Source organism: Argopecten irradians, chromosome 12 (genome assembly GCF_041381155.1).
Source record: "Argopecten irradians isolate NY chromosome 12, Ai_NY, whole genome shotgun sequence".
Taxonomy (NCBI): Eukaryota; Metazoa; Mollusca; class Bivalvia; order Pectinida; family Pectinidae; genus Argopecten; species Argopecten irradians.
The window spans coordinates 22850072-22869066 of NC_091145.1; the positions used below are offsets into that span (position 1 = coordinate 22850072).

At 37.4% G+C, this 18995-nt stretch overlaps 1 protein-coding gene across 2 annotated transcripts; it reads left to right on the forward strand.

Annotated features, from left to right (window-relative positions):
* Positions 1-425: 425 nt before the first annotated feature.
* On the forward strand, positions 426-18924 carry LOC138336287 (protein phosphatase 1J-like). 2 transcript variants are annotated; one of them, XM_069285716.1, is made up of 12 exons: positions 426-504; positions 1494-1737; positions 9110-9245; positions 9516-9611; positions 11380-11526; positions 12335-12447; positions 12966-13050; positions 13257-13375; positions 13991-14054; positions 14416-14523; positions 15228-15379; positions 15840-18924. In XM_069285716.1, exons 2-12 carry the CDS (start codon positions 1520-1522, stop codon positions 15973-15975), a joined length of 1374 nt encoding a protein of 457 aa, XP_069141817.1. In that variant the 5' UTR covers positions 426-504; positions 1494-1519; the 3' UTR covers positions 15976-18924. The 2 variants fall into 2 exon arrangements, with proteins under 2 accessions (XP_069141817.1, XP_069141818.1); XM_069285717.1 differs by lacking the exon at positions 426-504 and adding an exon at positions 662-784.
* The last annotated feature ends 71 nt before the right edge of the window (positions 18925-18995 follow it).

Genomic DNA, 18995 nt, shown 5'->3' on the forward strand with positions numbered 1-18995 from the left:
ATTTAATTTTACAATTGATATCTTTCACTATATCATTAATATAAATCCTTGATATAGATCATCTTTTAGAACTCCGCAAACCATGGTATAGATCTAGTTTTATACTAAATATGCTTTCGGAGTACAATACTTCAACGATGGTTGTAAAACTAATGAGCTTTGAGTTTATTTTAACTATCAATTTATTATAAACATGGATATGAATAGTCTAATTCTGCTTCGAGTAACTTAAGATATAAGTTACAGTATATATTTTAATAGCTTATAATTTGTCTTGCCTGCTCCATTTGGAACTAATGAAATGCTCCTAATTTATACAACTTGAGAAAATTGTCAAAAAAAATAAATAAAATGAAAAATATATCGAGTCATGAATAATGTAATACAAATGATCTAATACACATCTGTCATGACAATAGGGCAAAGTTCAAGTGCCTTGTAGTAGGGGAGGCAACTCTCACTAACTCTGTCTCCCACTATCTTCCCCAGGAGCGGATGATGATGGTAAGTTTACATTCCGAGGTGACTTTGATGGCCTAGTTTTGTAGTCTTAACCATTTTTAGGTAAAACTTTACTCCATATTACTCTGGTTTGAACTTTTAAAACGTAGACTGACAAATATAATTAGTCTTAGTAAAGTAAAGTGTTTCTCTGCATACCAAAACTGACAGGCTTGTTACTTCCGTTTTCCATATAGGAAGTGTACACGAGTACTAGGAACCACACCTGTTGGGCTGTGTGTGTCAGCTTAGTATCGATACGTCGCTTTACGTACTGGCTCTGGTAATAACTTAATGTAATCTAGGAAGAATATAACATACCAAGATATAACAACCAAGAACAATTAATGTCAACAAGTACAATATATATATTTACAGTATATAAATGTATATTCGAAGTAAACAATTAGGCCTAATCGACTGTAGTATAGCTAGCATAAGGTCAGTGAGTACTTTTAGAATGCTTTTATCATCATGATAATACATGTATTAATCACCATGTCACTTTAATGATTAATTGGTATGGGTTGTAACACAGGGACGACCTGGCACAGATTTCTAACCAACTGTAATAGAGACTCAAATATTCATGCCAGGTCCCTGTGGGTTGTAAGGAAGTAGACAACATGAAGTCAGGCTACAGTACAAGATAATACTATCAAAGTAAAAGAAAATAATTATATTGCATGACTTGCGTATGTATTGTATGTGATGCTTTTTATCTGAATTTGTCTGCAATGGTTATCTTAAAAAAGAGGATAAAATCAAGTCTTTGTTTTCTTTAAATAATTAAGCAAATATAGAACAATAAAAAATTTTCCAGGCGTTATTTCCTGACCCCGCCTCACCCATAAAAGGGTGAAAAATCCAAAATCCTGCAAGAGAAAAAGAGATCCTAATGAGCAAGTGTAACATTGTAATCAAGACATTGTACATTTAAAATTGGTTTCAATATTATTGCTGTACTTGATGTAATTGCTGATGGTTTCCAGAACATGACCTGACCCTGAGTATTACGATGTGGGGGAGGGTACAGGTATTGGTGGGGAATGTTGTCGGAAAGATCGTCCCAAAGAGCAACAACACAGAGGAGCCAAATAAAGCACACAAGTATCTGTACGAGAGGCCACAGTTCCTCAAGTTAGGGCAGAAACAACAACAGGAAGTGAAAAGTACAAATTCCCGGACTATTGTCACTGCCGGAGAGAATCTACCCAGACGAGCTGGGTATGCAGAGTAAGTATAATTAATGTATAACCAGGAGGATACTTAGACAAACTTTTCATTTAGGATCAGAAGTTGTAAGAGATGATAAAATGTGAAAATGAAGGGTGCTCCAGGTATGTGAGGTATTGCAAATTATTTCAATTTGTATAGGGCCATAAGTGAGGTTATTTTTTATATCAGGTTATCAGAAAGATATGGTGTTTTATACAGGGTTATCAGTGGGGTGATGTTTTGTACAGGGTTATTAGAAGGTTGGTGTATTGTACAGGGTTATCAGTTGGGTGATGTTTTGTGTAGGGATATCAATGGGATGATGTTTTGTACAGAATTATCAGTGGGGTGATGTTTTGTACAGGGTTATTGGTTGGTTGATGTTTTGTACAGGGTTATCAGTGGGGTGATGTTTTGTACAGAATTATCAGTGGGATGATGTTTTGTACAGGGTTATTGGTTGGTTGATGTTTTGTACAGGGTTATCAGTGGGGTGATGTTTTGTGTAGGGTTATCAGTGGGGTGATGTTTTGTATAGGGTTATCAGTGGGGTGATGTTTTGTATATAATTATCCGTGGGTTGATGTTTTGTGTAGGATTATCAGTGGGGTGATGTTTTGTATATAATTATCAGTTGGGTGATGTTTTGTGTAGGGATATCAGTGGGATGATGTTTTGTACAGGGTTATCAGTGGGGTGATGTTTTGTACAGGGTTATCAGTGGGTTGATGTTTTGTACAGAATTATCAGTGGGATGATGTTTTGTACAGGGTTATCAGTGGGGTGATGTTTTGTACAGGGTTATTGGTTGGTTGATGTTTTGTACAGGGTTATCAGTGGGGTGATGTTTTGTACAGAATTATCAGTGGGATGATGTTTTGTACAGGGTTATCAGTGGGGTGATGTTTTGTACAGGGTTATTGGTTGGTTGATGTTTTGTACAGGGTTATCAGTGGGGTGATGTTTTGTACAGGGTTATCAGTGGGGTGATGTTTTGTACAGAATTATCAGTGGGATGATGTTTTGTATATGATTATCCGTGGGGTGATGTTTTGTGTAGGAATATCAGTGGGGTTTGTTTTGTGTATATGTATTGGGGATATTTTGATAGTTTCATGGGTGATGTTTGTGTAGGTTATCAGTGGGTGATGTTTTGTGTAGGGGTTATCAGTGGGATGATGTTTTGTACAGAATTATCAGTGGGATGATGTTTTGTACAGGGTATCAGTGGGGTGATGTTTTGTACAGGGTTATCAGTGGGGTGATGTTTTGTACAGGGTTATCAGTGGGGTGATGTTTTGTACAGATTATCAGTGGGTGATGTTTTGTACAGGGTTATCAGTTTTGTACAGGGGTGGGTGATGTTTTGTACAGAATTATCAGTGGGATGATGTTTTGTACAGGGTTATCAGTGGGGTGATGTTTTGTGTATCAGGATTTTTGTGTAGGATTATCAGTGGGGTGATGTTTTGTACAGGATTATCAGTGGGGTGATGTTTTGTACAGAATTATCAGTGGGGTGATGTTTTGTATAGATTATCCGTGGGGTGATGTTTTGTACAGGGTTATCAGTGGGGTGATGTTTTGTGAGGATTATCAGTGGGGTGATGTTTTGTACAGGGTTATCAGTGGGGTGATGTTTTGTACAGATTATCAGTGGGATGATGTTTTGTACAGAATTATCAGTGGGGTGATGTTTTGTACAGGGTTATCAGTGGGGTGATGTTTTGTACAGGGTTATCAGTGGGGTGATGTTTTGTACAGGTTATCAGTTGGATGATGTTTTGTACAGGGTTATCAGTTGGGTGATGTTTTGTGTAGGGTTATCAGTGGGATGATGTTTTGTACAGAATTATCAGTGGGATGATGTTTTGTACAGGGTATCAGTGGGGTGATGTTTGTACAGGGTTATTGTTGGTTGGATTATCAGTGGGGTGATGTTTTGTGTAGGGTTTCAGTGGGGTGATGTTTTGTACAGGATTATCAGTGGGGTGATGTTTTGTACAGGATTATCAGTGGGGTGATGTTTTGTGTAGGATTATCAGTGGGGTGTTGTTTTGTACAGGATTATCCGTGGGGTGATGTTTTGTACAGGATTATCAGTGGGGTGATGTTTTGTACAGGATTATCAGTGGGGTGATGTTTTGTACAGGATTATCCGTGGGGTGATGTTTTGTACAGGATTATCAGTGGGGTGATGTTTTGTACAGGATTATCAGTGGGGTGATGTTTTGTGTAGGATTATCAGTGGGGTGATGTTTTGTGTAGGATTATCAGTGGGGTGATGTTTTGTGTAGGATTATCAGTGGGGTGATGTTTTGTGTAGGATTATCAGTGGGGTGATGTTTTGTACAGGATTATCAGTGGGGTGATGTTTTGTACAGGATTATCAGTGGGGTGATGTTTTGTACAGGATTATCAGTGGGGTGATGTTTTGTACAGGATTATCAGTGGGGTGATGTTTTGTGTAGGATTATCAGTGGGGTGATGTTTTGTGTAGGATTATCAGTGGGGATGTTTTGTACAGGATTATCAGTGGGTGATGTTTTGTACAGGATTATCAGTGGGGTGATGTTTTGTACAGGATTATCAGTGGGGTGATGTTTTGTACAGGGTTATCAGTGGGGTGATGTTTTGTACAGGGTTATCAGTTGGATGATGTTTTGTACAGGGTTATCAGTGGGGTGATGTTTTGTACAGAATTATCAGTGGGGTGTTGTTTTGTGTAGGATTATCAGTGGGGTGATGTTTTGTGTAGGATTATCAGTGGGGTGATGTTTTGTACAGGGTTATCAGTTGGGTGATGTTTTGTGTTGGATTATCAGTGGGGTGATGTTTTGTGTAGGATTATCAGTGGGGTGATGTTTTGTGTAGGATTATCAGTGGGTGATGTTTTGTACTGGATTATCAGTGGGATGATGTTTTGTACAGAATTATCAGTGGGGTGATGTTTTTGTACAGGATTATCAGTGGGGTGATGTTTTGTACAGGATTATCAGTGGGGTGATGTTTTGTACAGGATTATCAGTGGGGTGATGTTTTGTACAGGATTATCAGTGGGGTGATGTTTTGTACAGGATTATCAGTGGGGTGATGTTTTTGGTAGGGTTATCAGTGGGGTGTTGTTTTGTACAGGTCTATGAGTGAGGTGTTGTTTTGTACAGGGTTATCAGTGGGGTGTTGTTTTGTACAGGTCTATGAGTGAGGTGTTGTTTTGTGTAGGGTTATCAGTGGGGTGATTTTTTGTGAAGGATTATCGCTGGGATTTTGTTTTGTGTAGGGTTGTCAATTGGGCAATGTTTTGTGCAGTGCTATTGGTTGGGTGATGTTTTGTACAGGGTTATCAGTTGGATGATGTTTTGTACAGGGTTATCAGTGGGGAGATATTTTGTACAGGGTTATCAGTGGGATGATGTTTTGTACAGTGCTGCTCAGTGAGGTGATATTTTATATAGGGTTATCAGTAGGGTGATGTTATGTGTAGGGTTATCAGTGGGGTGATGTTATGTGTAGGGTTATCAGTGGGGAGATGTTATGTGTAGGGTTATTAGTGGGGATATGTTTTGTGTAGGGTTATCAGTGGAAATATATCTTGTACAGGATTACCAGTGTGGACTTATTTTGTACAGAGTTATCAGTGGGATGGTGTTTTGTACAGGGTTATCAGTGGGTTGATGTTTTGTATGGAGCTATCAGTGAGGTGATGTTTTTGGTAGGGTTATCAGTGGGGTGTTGTTTTGTACAGGTTTATAAGTGGGGTTTTGCATTGTGTTGGGTTATCAGTGGGGTGATGTTTTGTGTAGGATTATGCTGGGATTTTGTTTTGTGTAGGGTTGTCAATGGGGCAATGTTTGTGCAGGGCTATTGGTTGGGTGATGTTTTGTACAGGGTTATCAGTTGGGTGATGTTTTGTACAGGGTTATCAGTGGGATTTGTTTTTTTGTACAGGGTTTTCAGTGGGGAGATATTTTGTACAGGGTTATCAGTGGGATGATGTTTTGTACAGTGCTGCTCTCAGTTGGGTGATGTTTTGTACAGGGTTATCAGTTGGGTGATGTTATATGTAGGTTTATCAGTGGGGAGATGTTATGTGTAAGGTTATTAGTGGGGATATGTTTTTGTGTAGGGTTATCAGTGGAAAGATATTATGTACAGGATTACCAGTGTGGACTTATTTTGTGCAGAGTTATCATTGGGATGGTGTTTTGTACAGGGTTATCAGTGGGGTGATGTTTTGTATGGAGCTATCAGTGAGGTGATGTTTTTGGTAGGGTTATCAGTGGGGTTTGTTTTGTACAGGTTTATAAGTGGGGTGTTGCTTTGTGTAGGGTTATCAGTGGGGTGTTGTTTTGTACAGGGTTATCAGTGAGATGATGTTTTGTACAGCGTTATCAGTGGGATGGTGTTTTGTACAGGGTTTTCAGTGGGATGGTGTTTTGTAAAGGATTATCAGTGGGATGGTGTTTTGTACAGGGTTATCAGTGGGGTGATGTTTTGTATGGAGCTATCAGTGAGTGAGGTGTTGTTTTGTACAGGGTTATCAGTGGGGTGATGTTTTGTGTAGGATTATCACTGGAATTTGTTTTGTGTAGGGTTGTCAATGGGGCAATGTTTTGTGCAGGGCTATTGGTTGGGTGATTTTTTGTGTAGGGTTATCAGTTGGGTGATGTTTTGTACAGGGTTATCAGTTGGGTGATTTTTTTGTACAGGGTTTTCAGTAGGGAGATGTTTTGTACAGGGTTATTAGTGGGGATATGTTTTGTGTAGGGTTATCAGTGTGGACTTATTTTGTATAGGGTTATCAGTAGGGTGATGTTATGTGTAGGGTTATCAGTGGGGAGATGTTATGTGTAGGGTTATTAGTGGGAAGATGTTATGTGTAGGGTTATTAGTGGGGATATGTTTTGTGTAGGGTTATCAGTGGGAAGATATTTTGTACAGGGTTATCAATGGGGGATGTTTGTGTGGGGTCATTAATGGGGCGATGTTTTGTACAGGTTATCAGTTGGATGATGTTTTGTGTAGGGTTATCACTGGGGTGTTATGTGTAGGGTTATCAATGGGTAATGTTTTGTACAGGGTTATCAATGGGGTTATGTTTTGTTCATGGTTATTGATGGGGTGATGTTTTGTACAGGGTTATCAGTGCGGTGATGTTTTGTACAGGGTTATCAGTTGGATGATGTTTTTTGTAGGTTTATCAATGGGGTGATGTTTTGTACTGTTTTGCTCAGTGAGGTAATGTTTTATATAGGATTATCAGTGGGGTGATGTTTTGTACAGGGATATCAGTGTGGTGATATTTTGTCTAGGGTTTTTAATGGGGTGATGTTTTATATAGGGTTATTAGTGGGGTGATATTGGGTGATGTTTTGTATAGGGTTTTCAGTTGGGTGATGTTTTGTACACTAGGGCTTTCATTGGTTTGGTTTGTTTAGTTTTACGTCCTATTAACAGCCAGGGTCATGTAAGGACGTGCCAGGTTTGTTGGTGGAGGAAAGCCGGAGTACCCCGAGAAAAACCACCGGCCAGCGGTCAGTACCTGGCAACTGCCCCACATGGGATTCGAACCCGCATCCCAGAGGTGGAGGGCTTGTGGTAATATGTCGGGAGATGTTTTGTACACTAGGGCTTTCAGTGGATGATGTTTTATAAAGGATTTTCAATTGGGTGATGTTTTGTACAGGGTTACCAATTGTGTGATGTTTTGTACAGGGTTATCAATTGTGTGATGTTTTATGAAAATGGTGCTCAGTTATTGTTAGCTCACCTGGTCCGAAGGACCGAGGTGAACTTATGGGATACTGCAGCGTCCGGCGTCCGGCGTCCGGCGTCCGGCGCCCGTCAACAATCGACTTCTTCTCCATAACCGCTGGTCGGATTTCAACAAAATTTGACTGGTAGCATCCTTATGGGCTACTAACTGAAAATTGTACAAATGATGGGGCTGATCCCCCGGGGGCCTGAGGGGCGGGGCCAAAAGGGGTCAATTTGGCTATTTCCATATAAACGACTTCTTCTCTGAAACTAAGCAAGAGATAGCACTCATAATGCAATGGTAGTATCCTTATAGGGTGGGGATTCAAAATTGTACAAATGATAGGGCTGACTCCCGGGGGGCCTGAGGGGCGGGGTCAAAAGGGGTCAATTTGGCTATTTCCATTTAAACGACTTCTTCTCTGAAACTAAGCATGGTATAGCACCCATAATGCAATGGTAGCATCCTTATAGGGTGGGGATTCAAAATTGTGCAAATGATGGGGCTGACCCCCCGGGGGCCTGAGGGGCGGGGTCAAAAGGGGTCAATTTGGCTATTTCCATATAAACGACTTCTTCTCTGAAACTAAGCATGGTATAGCACCCATAATGCAATGGTAGCATCCTTATAGGGTGGGGATTCAAAATTGTACAAATGATGGGGCTGACCTCCCGGGGGCCTGAGGGGCGGGGTCAAAAGGGGCCAATTTGGCTATTTCCATATAAACGACTTCTTCTCTGAAACTAAGCATGGTATAGCACCCAAAATGCAATGGTAGCTTATAGGGTTGGGATTCAAAATTGTGCAAATGATAGGGCTGACCCCCTTGGGGGCTTGAGGGGCGGGGTCAAAAGGGGTCAATTTGGCTTTTTCCATATAAATGACTTCTTCTCTGCAACTAAGCCTGGTATAGCACCCATAATACAATGGTAGCATCCTTATAGGGTGGGGATTCCAAATTGTGCAAATGATGGGGCTGACCCCCCGGGGGCCTGAGGGGCGGGGTCAAAAGGGGCCAATTTGGCTATTTCCATATAAACGACTTCTTCTCTGAAACTAAGCATGGTATAGCACCCATAATACAATGGTAGCATCCTTATGATGTGGGGATTCCAAATTGTGCAAATGATAGGGCTGACCCCCGGGGGCCTGAGGGGCGGGGTCAAAAGGGGTCAATTTGGCTATATCCATATAAATGACTTCTTCTCTGCAACTAAGCATGGTATAGCACCCATAATGCAATTGTACAAATGATAGGGCTGACCCCCAGGGCCTTAGACGGCAATAGATGCGAGGTCAAAAAGGTCAATTAGGCTACTACTTTCATATAAATTAATTTGTCTCTGAACCTATGTATTGGATAGCATATTTGTAAGGTATCAATAGCATCATTGTATGGTTGTGATTCAAAATTAAACTTTGGGAGTCAATTTTGCTTATTTTTCTAATTGTCAGAGTCTTGTGATAATTACTAACAAAAAAACAGGTGAGTGATACAGGCCCTCTGGGCCTCTTGTTTTATTAAGGATTAATAAGTTAATTTAATTATATTTTGACATGATCATCTTTTTTATGTGTTGTTTAGGGTTATAATTTATTTAATGTTACTTATTATGTAATGTTTATTTTTAGGGTTATCAACGGAGGTAAAAGTTCTTTAAATGAGGACCAGGGAGCAGCAGAGCAGTTCTACCTGGGGTACAAACCCACTAAGTTACCCTCAGAACAACCCACCATGGCCATGACAGAAATTGTAGGGGATGGAACGGTAAGATCTACCAGAGTTTCCTCCCTTTGTTTCACTCTATCACTGATGAAGGATTGAAATGAAGGGATGTAAGAAAGTCCTTATTGGTGGTGTTAGGATTGAGTACAGTAGAGATGAAAACTCATGCAATATACACAGTACATATGTATTTCATAACTTTATTTGCCAGATTTTGTACAAGTTATATAATTTCAGGTATGGTGTAGTCCTTTTTACATGATATGTTGTCAAATTTCAAGTGTTAGGTGTCGTTCTATTTACAATTTACAGGATATGGTACCTGTGACCTACTTTGGGATATTTGACGGCCATGCTGGTGCTGATGCTGCTTTATTTGCATCCAAAATCCTGCACAAGCACATTGAGGTAATATAATTAAATGTGTCATATATATATATATATATATACTGCTATATTTTGTATACATATACTACCCTAACCATTTTGTAGATTGCCCTAGAATACATTGATAGATGATTTTTTAGTGTAAGCCACTTAATCAGTATATATATATATAGTGGACATAATCGGTAGTTTCACAGTCCGCTAGATGTCATACATGTCTAACAACTGTCTTAATCGGTAGTTTCACAGTCTGCTAGATGTCATACATGTCTAACAACTGTCTTAATCGGTAGTTTCACAGTCTGCTAGATGTCATACATGTCTAACAACTGTCTAAATCGGTAGTTTCACAGTCTGCTAAGATGTCATACATGTCTAACAACTGTCTTAATCGGTAGTTTCACAGTCTGCTAGATGTCATACATGTCTAACAACTGTCTTAATCGGTAGTTTCACAGTCTGCTAGATGTCATACATGTCTAACAACTGTCTTAATCGGTAGTTTCACAGTCTGCTAGATGTCATACATGTCTAACAACTGTCTTAATCGGTAGTTTCACAGTCTGCTAGATGTCATACATGTCTAACAACTGTCTTCATAGTCAAGTGTTCTTTATGTAACACAAAATCAACAAATAAATATTACTGTTAAAATGCCATTTGGGGCCCATATAGTATTTTACATATTTTTCAAATTTACCATTATTGGAAAGCTACATGTCCATAAGGTCTGATAAGGCTATGTACTCGTATCGACGATGGTGATTCCTGTAAGAAAAATTATGAGAATTGAAACAGTTTAGAAATAAAAATTTAAATATTTCAATGAAATTTGAACCTAGACTTTTGACTTTTACTTATAACTATAGTATAGTTAGTGTACTACAGGATAATATGAACAACTGAATTAAACTTGGAGGTCAGGGGGAGATAACTCATATTCTTTACCCCCACCCCCCCCTTTTTTGCAATATCTAGCAAAAAATATCCAGAACTGAAGAATTTAAGCAAAGCAAAATTCCAGAACTGGCCCAATACTATAGATAAATAACTTAGTAATCAAAACAATATCATAAAGAAATGATTATAACATATTATGTGATAATATATCTGATATAACACAGAGAAATGTAGGTGCAGCTTATTAAATATGGATACAACACAGCCCCAAAAATTTCAAATTTGCCCTGATTTTCTGAATGAGATGATTCTAAAATTACAAATGTATACCAATTGATGTGAAAAAGGGAATTATTAACCTCTGAAAGATTCCAAGGACAGATAAAATCAAATCTAGAGCAACGTTTGAACCCGGTCAAAAACTGGTCAGAACTTAAGAATCGTGGCTATTAGAAAGAAAATAATTTTGAAAAAAAATTTTTGGATTTTAATTATTTCAAAAGTTAAAATGGATACCAACCAATCCAAGAAACCACCAGTATAAAGTTAATGAAATGAAAGTCCTCTTGGTAATGATTGAAGTATCATATGATATGTCTGTATATCTCGGTTCATTGAAATATTCTCAAACTACTGTACTATAGCTGGTAATTTTTTGTGGGGATAATATTTTTATGTGACATTGTTCTAATTTGGAAAATTTCATCTAACAAATAATAAGTAATAGGAAGTTAGAGGTATTTTATTGCCCATATCATGAAATTTTCATTCGCTAAAATTTGCTTCAAAATTATATATGTCTCGAAAATAGCCAACTATATGGTATATTGTGCATTAAATGCCATTTTAGAAGATGTTCCAAATTGTATTAATTTGATACAATTTCCAGGACAAACTTAACTGTGTGTGGGAGGTGATCAATCAGAAGCGGTTCCCATGTAAAAAGGAAGCCGAGCGTCTCCACCTGGGCAACTTAAGTAGCATATCCATAGATGATCTCATCACAGGCATTCTAGAGGAGGCGTTTGTTGAACTGGTAAACATTTGAACTCCAAACATTGTATACTATTATGTACGTGTAAATCCTTCATGTTTAACCGTTTAAACCCATTGATAACCGTTTAATCATGTTCAATGAAGGAAGTGTTCGATACTGAAAATCTCGTTACTAATGATTCCTATAGTCAGCCAGAATTCTGAAATGTCATAAATAAGGGTCTAGCTAAATGGTGCCTGACTCTGCCAGAAGCTTGGTTATTTAGGGTTCTAACCTTGTAACCAACCAAGCTTGCAATAGAGTCTGGTGCATGTTCCCATTAATGTGCAATGTGTTTGATTCCTCTGACACCATAACTTTGACCTGTGATCCACTGTCATTGATCTATAGTCGTTTGATTCTTCCTTTAATAGTAACTTTGCATTGTAACGTAATAATTTAATGAAAAATAATAATCATCTGAAATTGTACAAAATTTGACCTTATGACCTTGACCCCTGAGGTGACTCCATGACGATGACTCCATTTAGTCAACCCTTGTTTAGTTGTGAACATATATGGCTGCTAATGTTATGAGCAGTCATTTTGAGTTTGATTAGCCCAGAAAATTACACAGGAACTTAAGATGAATTATTCAGCCTAATTTAGAAATAATTCCCAATCATAAATTGACAAGTAAAAACCAAACAGGATGAATGGATGGATAGACAGATGTATGGACAGATAGATGAACAGATTGACAAATGATTACATGTACTAAATGGCATCTGCATCTCAATGTTAGCTTGATGGATGTTTTTGCATTGGTATGTGGCAGTAATATTGTTTGTTCCTTTATCCTACTCAGGATGACCAGATTCTACGAGAACGCCTCACCTACACTATACGAGGGGGATGCGCAGCCATCGTAGCCATGTTCATATTTGGGAAGGTGTATGTAGCTAACGCAGGTGATTGCAGGTATGTATTAACCTTTAACATTGTAATCACCTGCTTTGTCAATTTATTGTTTTTACCTGTCAGCAGATGTCTTATATGATCAACTGTAAACAATCTGATTTTCACAGTAATGATAATTTTGTGTCTATACCTAGGACAATTTTGCTGAAATGTAATTTCGTGATCTAGATGGAGTTCTACTTTACCTGAATATTAAATAGTTTTGCCACAATTTATTGGAATAGTTAAGAATTAAGGAAAATGGTTCAATTTTACACTGCAGTACCTATTATTCTTAGCAACCGATAAAAGACTACATGGAAAAATAATTGTAGATTGATTCCTGTCAGTAAATATCAGATGCCAAGGGAGGTAACCACTTGGGAATGACAAGTTATTTTGAGCAGTGCCCGCTCACTGTCTCTCCAAGTGCAGTAGATATCTCTTCTCTCTTGACCATTGGCAAACTATTTAAAGGGTGTGAATTTTTTCAAAATTTTTGGTTTTGTACTGCAAATGTCTGTCCTCTTTGTTTTCAGAGCAGTGTTATGTGCCGGAGAGAAGGTGATCCCATTGTCTCGTGACCACACACCATACGCTGAGAGGGAGCGACTAACCAACTTAGTAAGTGTAGGGCAGATTAATAAGACTGATTTTGTATGAGTGAAATTAGCATACTTCAGTGGTATTGTACACGAGTGACTTACAGTTGATAGAGGATAGTTATACGGTGGATTGACATACACTGTATATCTAAGTGCTTTATTGTCAGGATAGTTAACAAGCATACTGGTATGATCCTACATTCATTATGACATCCTTTTATGTAGGGAGATGCCAAACCAGAATTACTACATGGAGAATTCACATGTACCGAGTACACACGTAGGATATTCCGCGAGGATATGGGAAAGAGGGTTCTCTACAGATCACCACACATGACAGGATGGTGAGTGACGTCATATCACGTATATGGTCACATGACAGGATGATGAGGGGTGTCATATCATGTGTATGGTCACATGACAGGATGCTGAATGATGTCATATCATGTGTATGGTCACATGACAGAATTTGAATGATGTCATATCATGTGTATGGTCACATGACAAGAAGGTGAATGATGTCATATCATGTGTATGGTCACATGACATGAAGGTGAATGATGTCATATCATGTGTATGGTCACATGACAGGATGGTGAGTTAGCTGCAATATTGTAGACAGATACTGGTGCCATCTTTAGACCTACAATTGGTGGCCATTACTGCTAGTGAAGCAGAGTAAAGTTTTTAAAAAGGACTATTTATAACTTTGTATACATGTTAATGAGCCAGACAGGATTGTAAGTGAGGACATAACATGTGTATACTGTAAAGTCACACAACCGAATATATGTAGTCTTATGACGGGATGTTGAAAATATGGTGAGCTAGGTTGTGGCATATTAGAAGGACAGGATGATGTGAAGTTAAATGTTGTCATAGATTGGGTAGTGATGACTTGTAATATTTACCTGATGGTATATTGATTTCTATCCTAATGATTTATTCGTCATCAACAGGGCTTATAAAGTGGCTGACTATGATGCTCTGAGGTTTCCTCTGGTCACAAGGACAGGGAAAAAGGTATTTATTCATAATTTTTATTATCATCAATGTATGTCAACAATTACTAAAACAGAGGTGTAACTACAACTTCCTTAGTGAATGTTTAAATGGATATTTTGGTAAGGGGTAAGTATGTAATTCCAACCATGTAGACAATATATACCCCGTACTGTATTGTCAAATTTTCAAGACAGTCCGTTGCTTTATCAAGCCACATAGAACAGACCTGGTCATAAGATATGCTTTGACTGATAATATAGAATATTGCTAAAACCTGTAGTCCTGCCTGTTGTAAAACGTAGGGGTGGCTTAAGAATTAACAATAGATATTTAGAGTGATACTCAAGAAAACTGATAAAAATATAATTTATGCTTTCAGTCCCGCCTGATGGAAACTATAGGAGTGGCTCGAGGATTTGGCGACCATGACCTGAGAGTTTTTGATTCAGAAATATATGTGAAACCTTTCCTGACATCAATGCCAGAGGTAAGCCCATATCTGTTCCATTAGATATTCTTTCTATTACTATAGTATATAAAATATGTTCCTCTTATTGGCTGTTGGCATAACAATTACAGATAAACATAGGAATTCAATTGTCTTACAAACAGATTTGCTTCAGCTGAGTTTTAGTGATTTACTAGATAAACAAACCTTATGGTTTTAACCTCCGCCTCTATTTGACCATGATCTTTAACCCCCGGCTCTATTTGACCTTTAGTCTGTATGTTAGACCTGACCCAGTTTATTCCTTCATTATTCCTTATTTATTTAGGTCATTCTTACTTATCTGTAAAGGAAAGTAGTCCATAGAAAAACATTACAGAAATCTTCAGTGAAAGAACTTTTCTAAACCTCTATACTGAGTTCCTATGGAGTACTTTAAGTTAAGGAATACTTTAATGTTCAAATGAAACTGGGCCCAATAAGTATGGTGGTTTCGAGATCCCAAAATTATGTGGGCAAGTACAATTTACAGTCAATAAGTCCCACCTTACGGTGATTGTGAGACCATCTTTTGATGGTCTTTTTGTTACATCATAAGCACCGGAAGGTGAGACTAATTGATGGTTAATCGTACTTTACCCAAATCATTTTAAGATCTTGAAACCCCTGTATTGACAACAGTGTCCTACAATAAAGATTGACACTGTAGATTTACCTGGTATAAATGGCCATTTGTCCTTCAGGTTGAGATCTATGATACTAAGACAGGAGAGCTCGGGGAGAACTGTGTCATCGTCATGGCGTCGGACGGACTGTGGGATGTTATATCTAACACAGAGGCTGCAGCCATCGTCAACCAAACTCTTTCCAGCTATAATTCAACTGACTACAAAAGGTAATGTCATCAGCTGTTATTATATATAACATCAGTCGTTGTAGTGTTCCCAAAAAAATAGATACTGTGAGCAGTAAAGTGCAGTACATTTTTGACATTGTGTATGATAATTTGACAGTTCATTTACAGTAACCTTGACTGGCCACCAGACTCTATGTTTCTAATACTTGATTATCTCCCCTTAGTGATTCTCCTGAAATAGTGAAGCTTTTGATACTTTAGAGACTGATGGCCAGTCTAACATTAACCTTATGCTGCAAAGGTCATATGTCTGTAGCTTTGACTCAATCTGAGACCTCTAAAGATGACCGAATTGCCAGAGGTCACCTGTCTGTAGCTTAATTGACCTAGATTCTATAGATCACACATGTCACCACAGCTCTTTATTCTAATGACTCATATTTCAGTATTTATGCAAAATGAGTCATACTTATCTGTGTTAATCCTTCTATATCCCCAGATACGCTGCTGCAGCACAGGAACTAGTAACACAGGCCCGTGGGTTCCATACGGGACAAGGATGGAGAAAGAAAAATTCTGAGGACCAGGCATCGTTTGACGACATCACAGTTTTTGTCATTCCTTTACATGACTGAACCTCAATATGAATGTAAGACAAAACAAATATTGAACAATCTTCTATAAATGAATTCACCACAGGAATTTAAGTGAGTTTTTATAAGCATGATTGGTTTGAAGGTGTGTGTCGCTATGGCGACTGACTAGTACGTTTGGTCAAAGTGTGTTATTTGAAGGTGTGTGTTGCTATTGCGACACGTGTGTTGCTATGGCGACTGACTAGTAGGTTTGGTCTAGGTGTGTTATTTGAAGGTGCTAAACCATGATGGTGTGGAGTCTGTGATAGGTCTGCCAGTTATTGATGTTTTACAATATATATAATTTTACTTATGTACATTCCGTTATGAGTAATTGTGCCAACTCCAGCTTTTACTGGAAGATGAAAATAGATTTTTTGTTTTCATCTAATATTGTGCCATTTTATTGCCACCTCAAAGAATGAGAAAGTATAATTACACAAATTCTGCTGTATATGTGACCACCAATGAAGTGGCAAGCTATAGTTGATACATTTTTGTATTCTTATTATTTTTATTTACCAAGAATAAATGCCTTAATGAGACTTATTCACATACCACGTGATACCCGATAACGTTTGTGCGGGACTTAAGTATCTCTAGTGGTGATGGAATGTTAGTACATGTATTTGTAATCTTCCTGATGATATGTAATATCATCCCTTGATGTCTCATCATCACCAATAGAAACAATAGTCCCTCACAAACTTATTGGGTATCATGTGATACGTGAATTATTCTCATTATACAATGGGGTAAAGGATTGGGATGGGGTGCTACTGATAGGGGTGGGGATGACAATGGAGTTTGGGTGTCAATTGGGGACGGGGATATCACATATAACAGTCATGTAAATGGATGCCAGCTATGATTTGTTGGAACGTAGATGTTTTTATTTTAAGGGAAAATTCCCAATAATTACGATGATGTTTATGGTAGAAAATACTTACAATAACTGTTATAATATACAAGAATACGGTGGTCAGTTGGGTAGGGGGTACCAGTTAACTATTGTCTTGTAGTTATAGTGCTATATAATAAATTACATGTACATATGATATATTGTCTATGGGATGGTGCATGTTATCATGGTTAATAATAGAACAGCATTTTCACAAAACAATATGATTTCTGTTATAAACATTATCAGATTAAATACTATAGTTTTACTTTAATTTTGATAAAAGTCTTGAAGGCAAATAAAGGGAGGTAATCACTGTGCAGTACATTTAAGTTAAATATTAGTTTTATAAATAATGAAAATAAGAACAAATAGTTAATATCCGTGACATGAGCCTGCGTCACTTTTGATGTTATCCAATTCATGTGTTTCATTTCACAAGAAATAAACATTTATGATACAAATATCTTGTTGCTCTGTAGTTTCAGCTTTTCTCGTAGATGTATTTATATTCTTGTTTTTAGAATCAATTTAATTGTTTTATTTCATTCCATTGTTTTATTTTAATCAGATGTGAAAAGTGTCTAGTTCTTTGCTAATATCAGTAACTATAAAAAACAGATGTCTGTTAAGTAACAGTTAAAACAAGCCCTAGTTACGGGTAATAAAAGATTTGTACCTACTCTATTATATCTATACATTGCTGGTAATTCATGTTACATTTACTTTAGTTCTTTAGCAGTTGCCAGGTACTGACCACTGGCCGGTGGTTTTTCTCCGGGTACTCCGGCTTTCCTCCACCAACAAACCTGGCACGTCCTTACATGACCCTGGCTGTTAATAGGACGTAAAACTAAACAAACCAAAAAAACTTTAGTATTTATATCTTGTAGTCATATAGAACAATTACATTAAATCAATATTATAACCAAGCATTGTTTACTGTAAACTGTTGATATTTCATCCTGTGACAAACAGTTTTATCTTGAATTATATTTGGGTCTATTTGAAGACAAGCAAGAAAGTACTTTGTAAGTCGATCTTCATTTTAAACACCTGGTCTAGTATACTGACTGATGGCTTCACCATTTAGGTTCCAGAAGTTGCCTAAAGTATTTCCAAAATATATAATTCAATCTATGGCTGCCAAAATTTCATTTTGATTTTCTACCATAAAATGGGATATTTTGGATAATTTGGCATTTGGCACAAATGCGCCAAAATTTAACACACCAAAATTTGACTATGTAAAGATGTTTGTATTACATGTATATATATAGATATGTGTTACTTATGTGAACACATACTCTCAGGTAAGGCTGCTATTGAAGATCATTGTTTCAAATGGTTGTGTATATGTCCACCTCACTGTTAATGATTCATGAATTTTGATCTTCGTTCTGATCAAGTTATGCGCCAAAGATTACAGAGTGGAAGGAAGCGCCAAATTTAAACCACACTAAATTTCTCTGATGCCAAAATATCCCAATTTTTTCCGGTATTGCATAATATTATCTCATTACATGTATTTGCAATGGAAGCTCCACTCAAGTAATGGAAGTACATGTATACATGTATATAAGTGGCAATAGTTACATTTGAAGAAAAAACTTTTTTTTTTAATTTTTGAAAAAGGGATAATTGTTTATCCCTATAAGGGAAATACATGTATAATGTATGGAATTTCCTCAGACTCCTTTTTATAGATATTTAGTTACACATGTTCTTTTATAGATACAGTAGTTAATAGTTACACAAGTAAATCATCATTTAATGCAATAACCAGGTAAGCAATATCTATAAGATATATAGGCCTTTGTGTTGATGGCATTTCCTCACTTTTTCTTTTTACTTCTTCTCTTATTGGGTTAACATCCATATTCATTGTTATCGCAGCATTGCGTCAAGTGTTCTTCTTATCTAAAAATGTCTTGTAATTTAAGATAGCAATAAAACTTGTGATGTAAAATTATTTAAAACTGCTGGATTCACTGCGAAACAACATTTTTCACATATCAATGTATGTAAAATAAAGGATGTGGAATATATATGATATTTGCATGTTTTATTTCTTAAGATCATGTAGATATGGGACCACAGTTGTCAAGTTGTTAATTTT

Excerpts from the sequence above, each read along its gene's own strand:
- LOC138336287 (XM_069285716.1), top strand. The coding sequence starts at position 1,520 with ATGTGGGGGAGGGTACAGGTATTGGTGGGGAATGTTGTCGGAAAGATC. Across the intron at positions 9,246-9,515 it reads AAATTGTAGGGGATGGAACG|GATATGGTACCTGTGACCTA; the intron begins GTAAGATCTACC and ends TACAATTTACAG. Across the intron at positions 14,055-14,415 it reads TCACAAGGACAGGGAAAAAG|TCCCGCCTGATGGAAACTAT; the intron begins GTATTTATTCAT and ends TTATGCTTTCAG.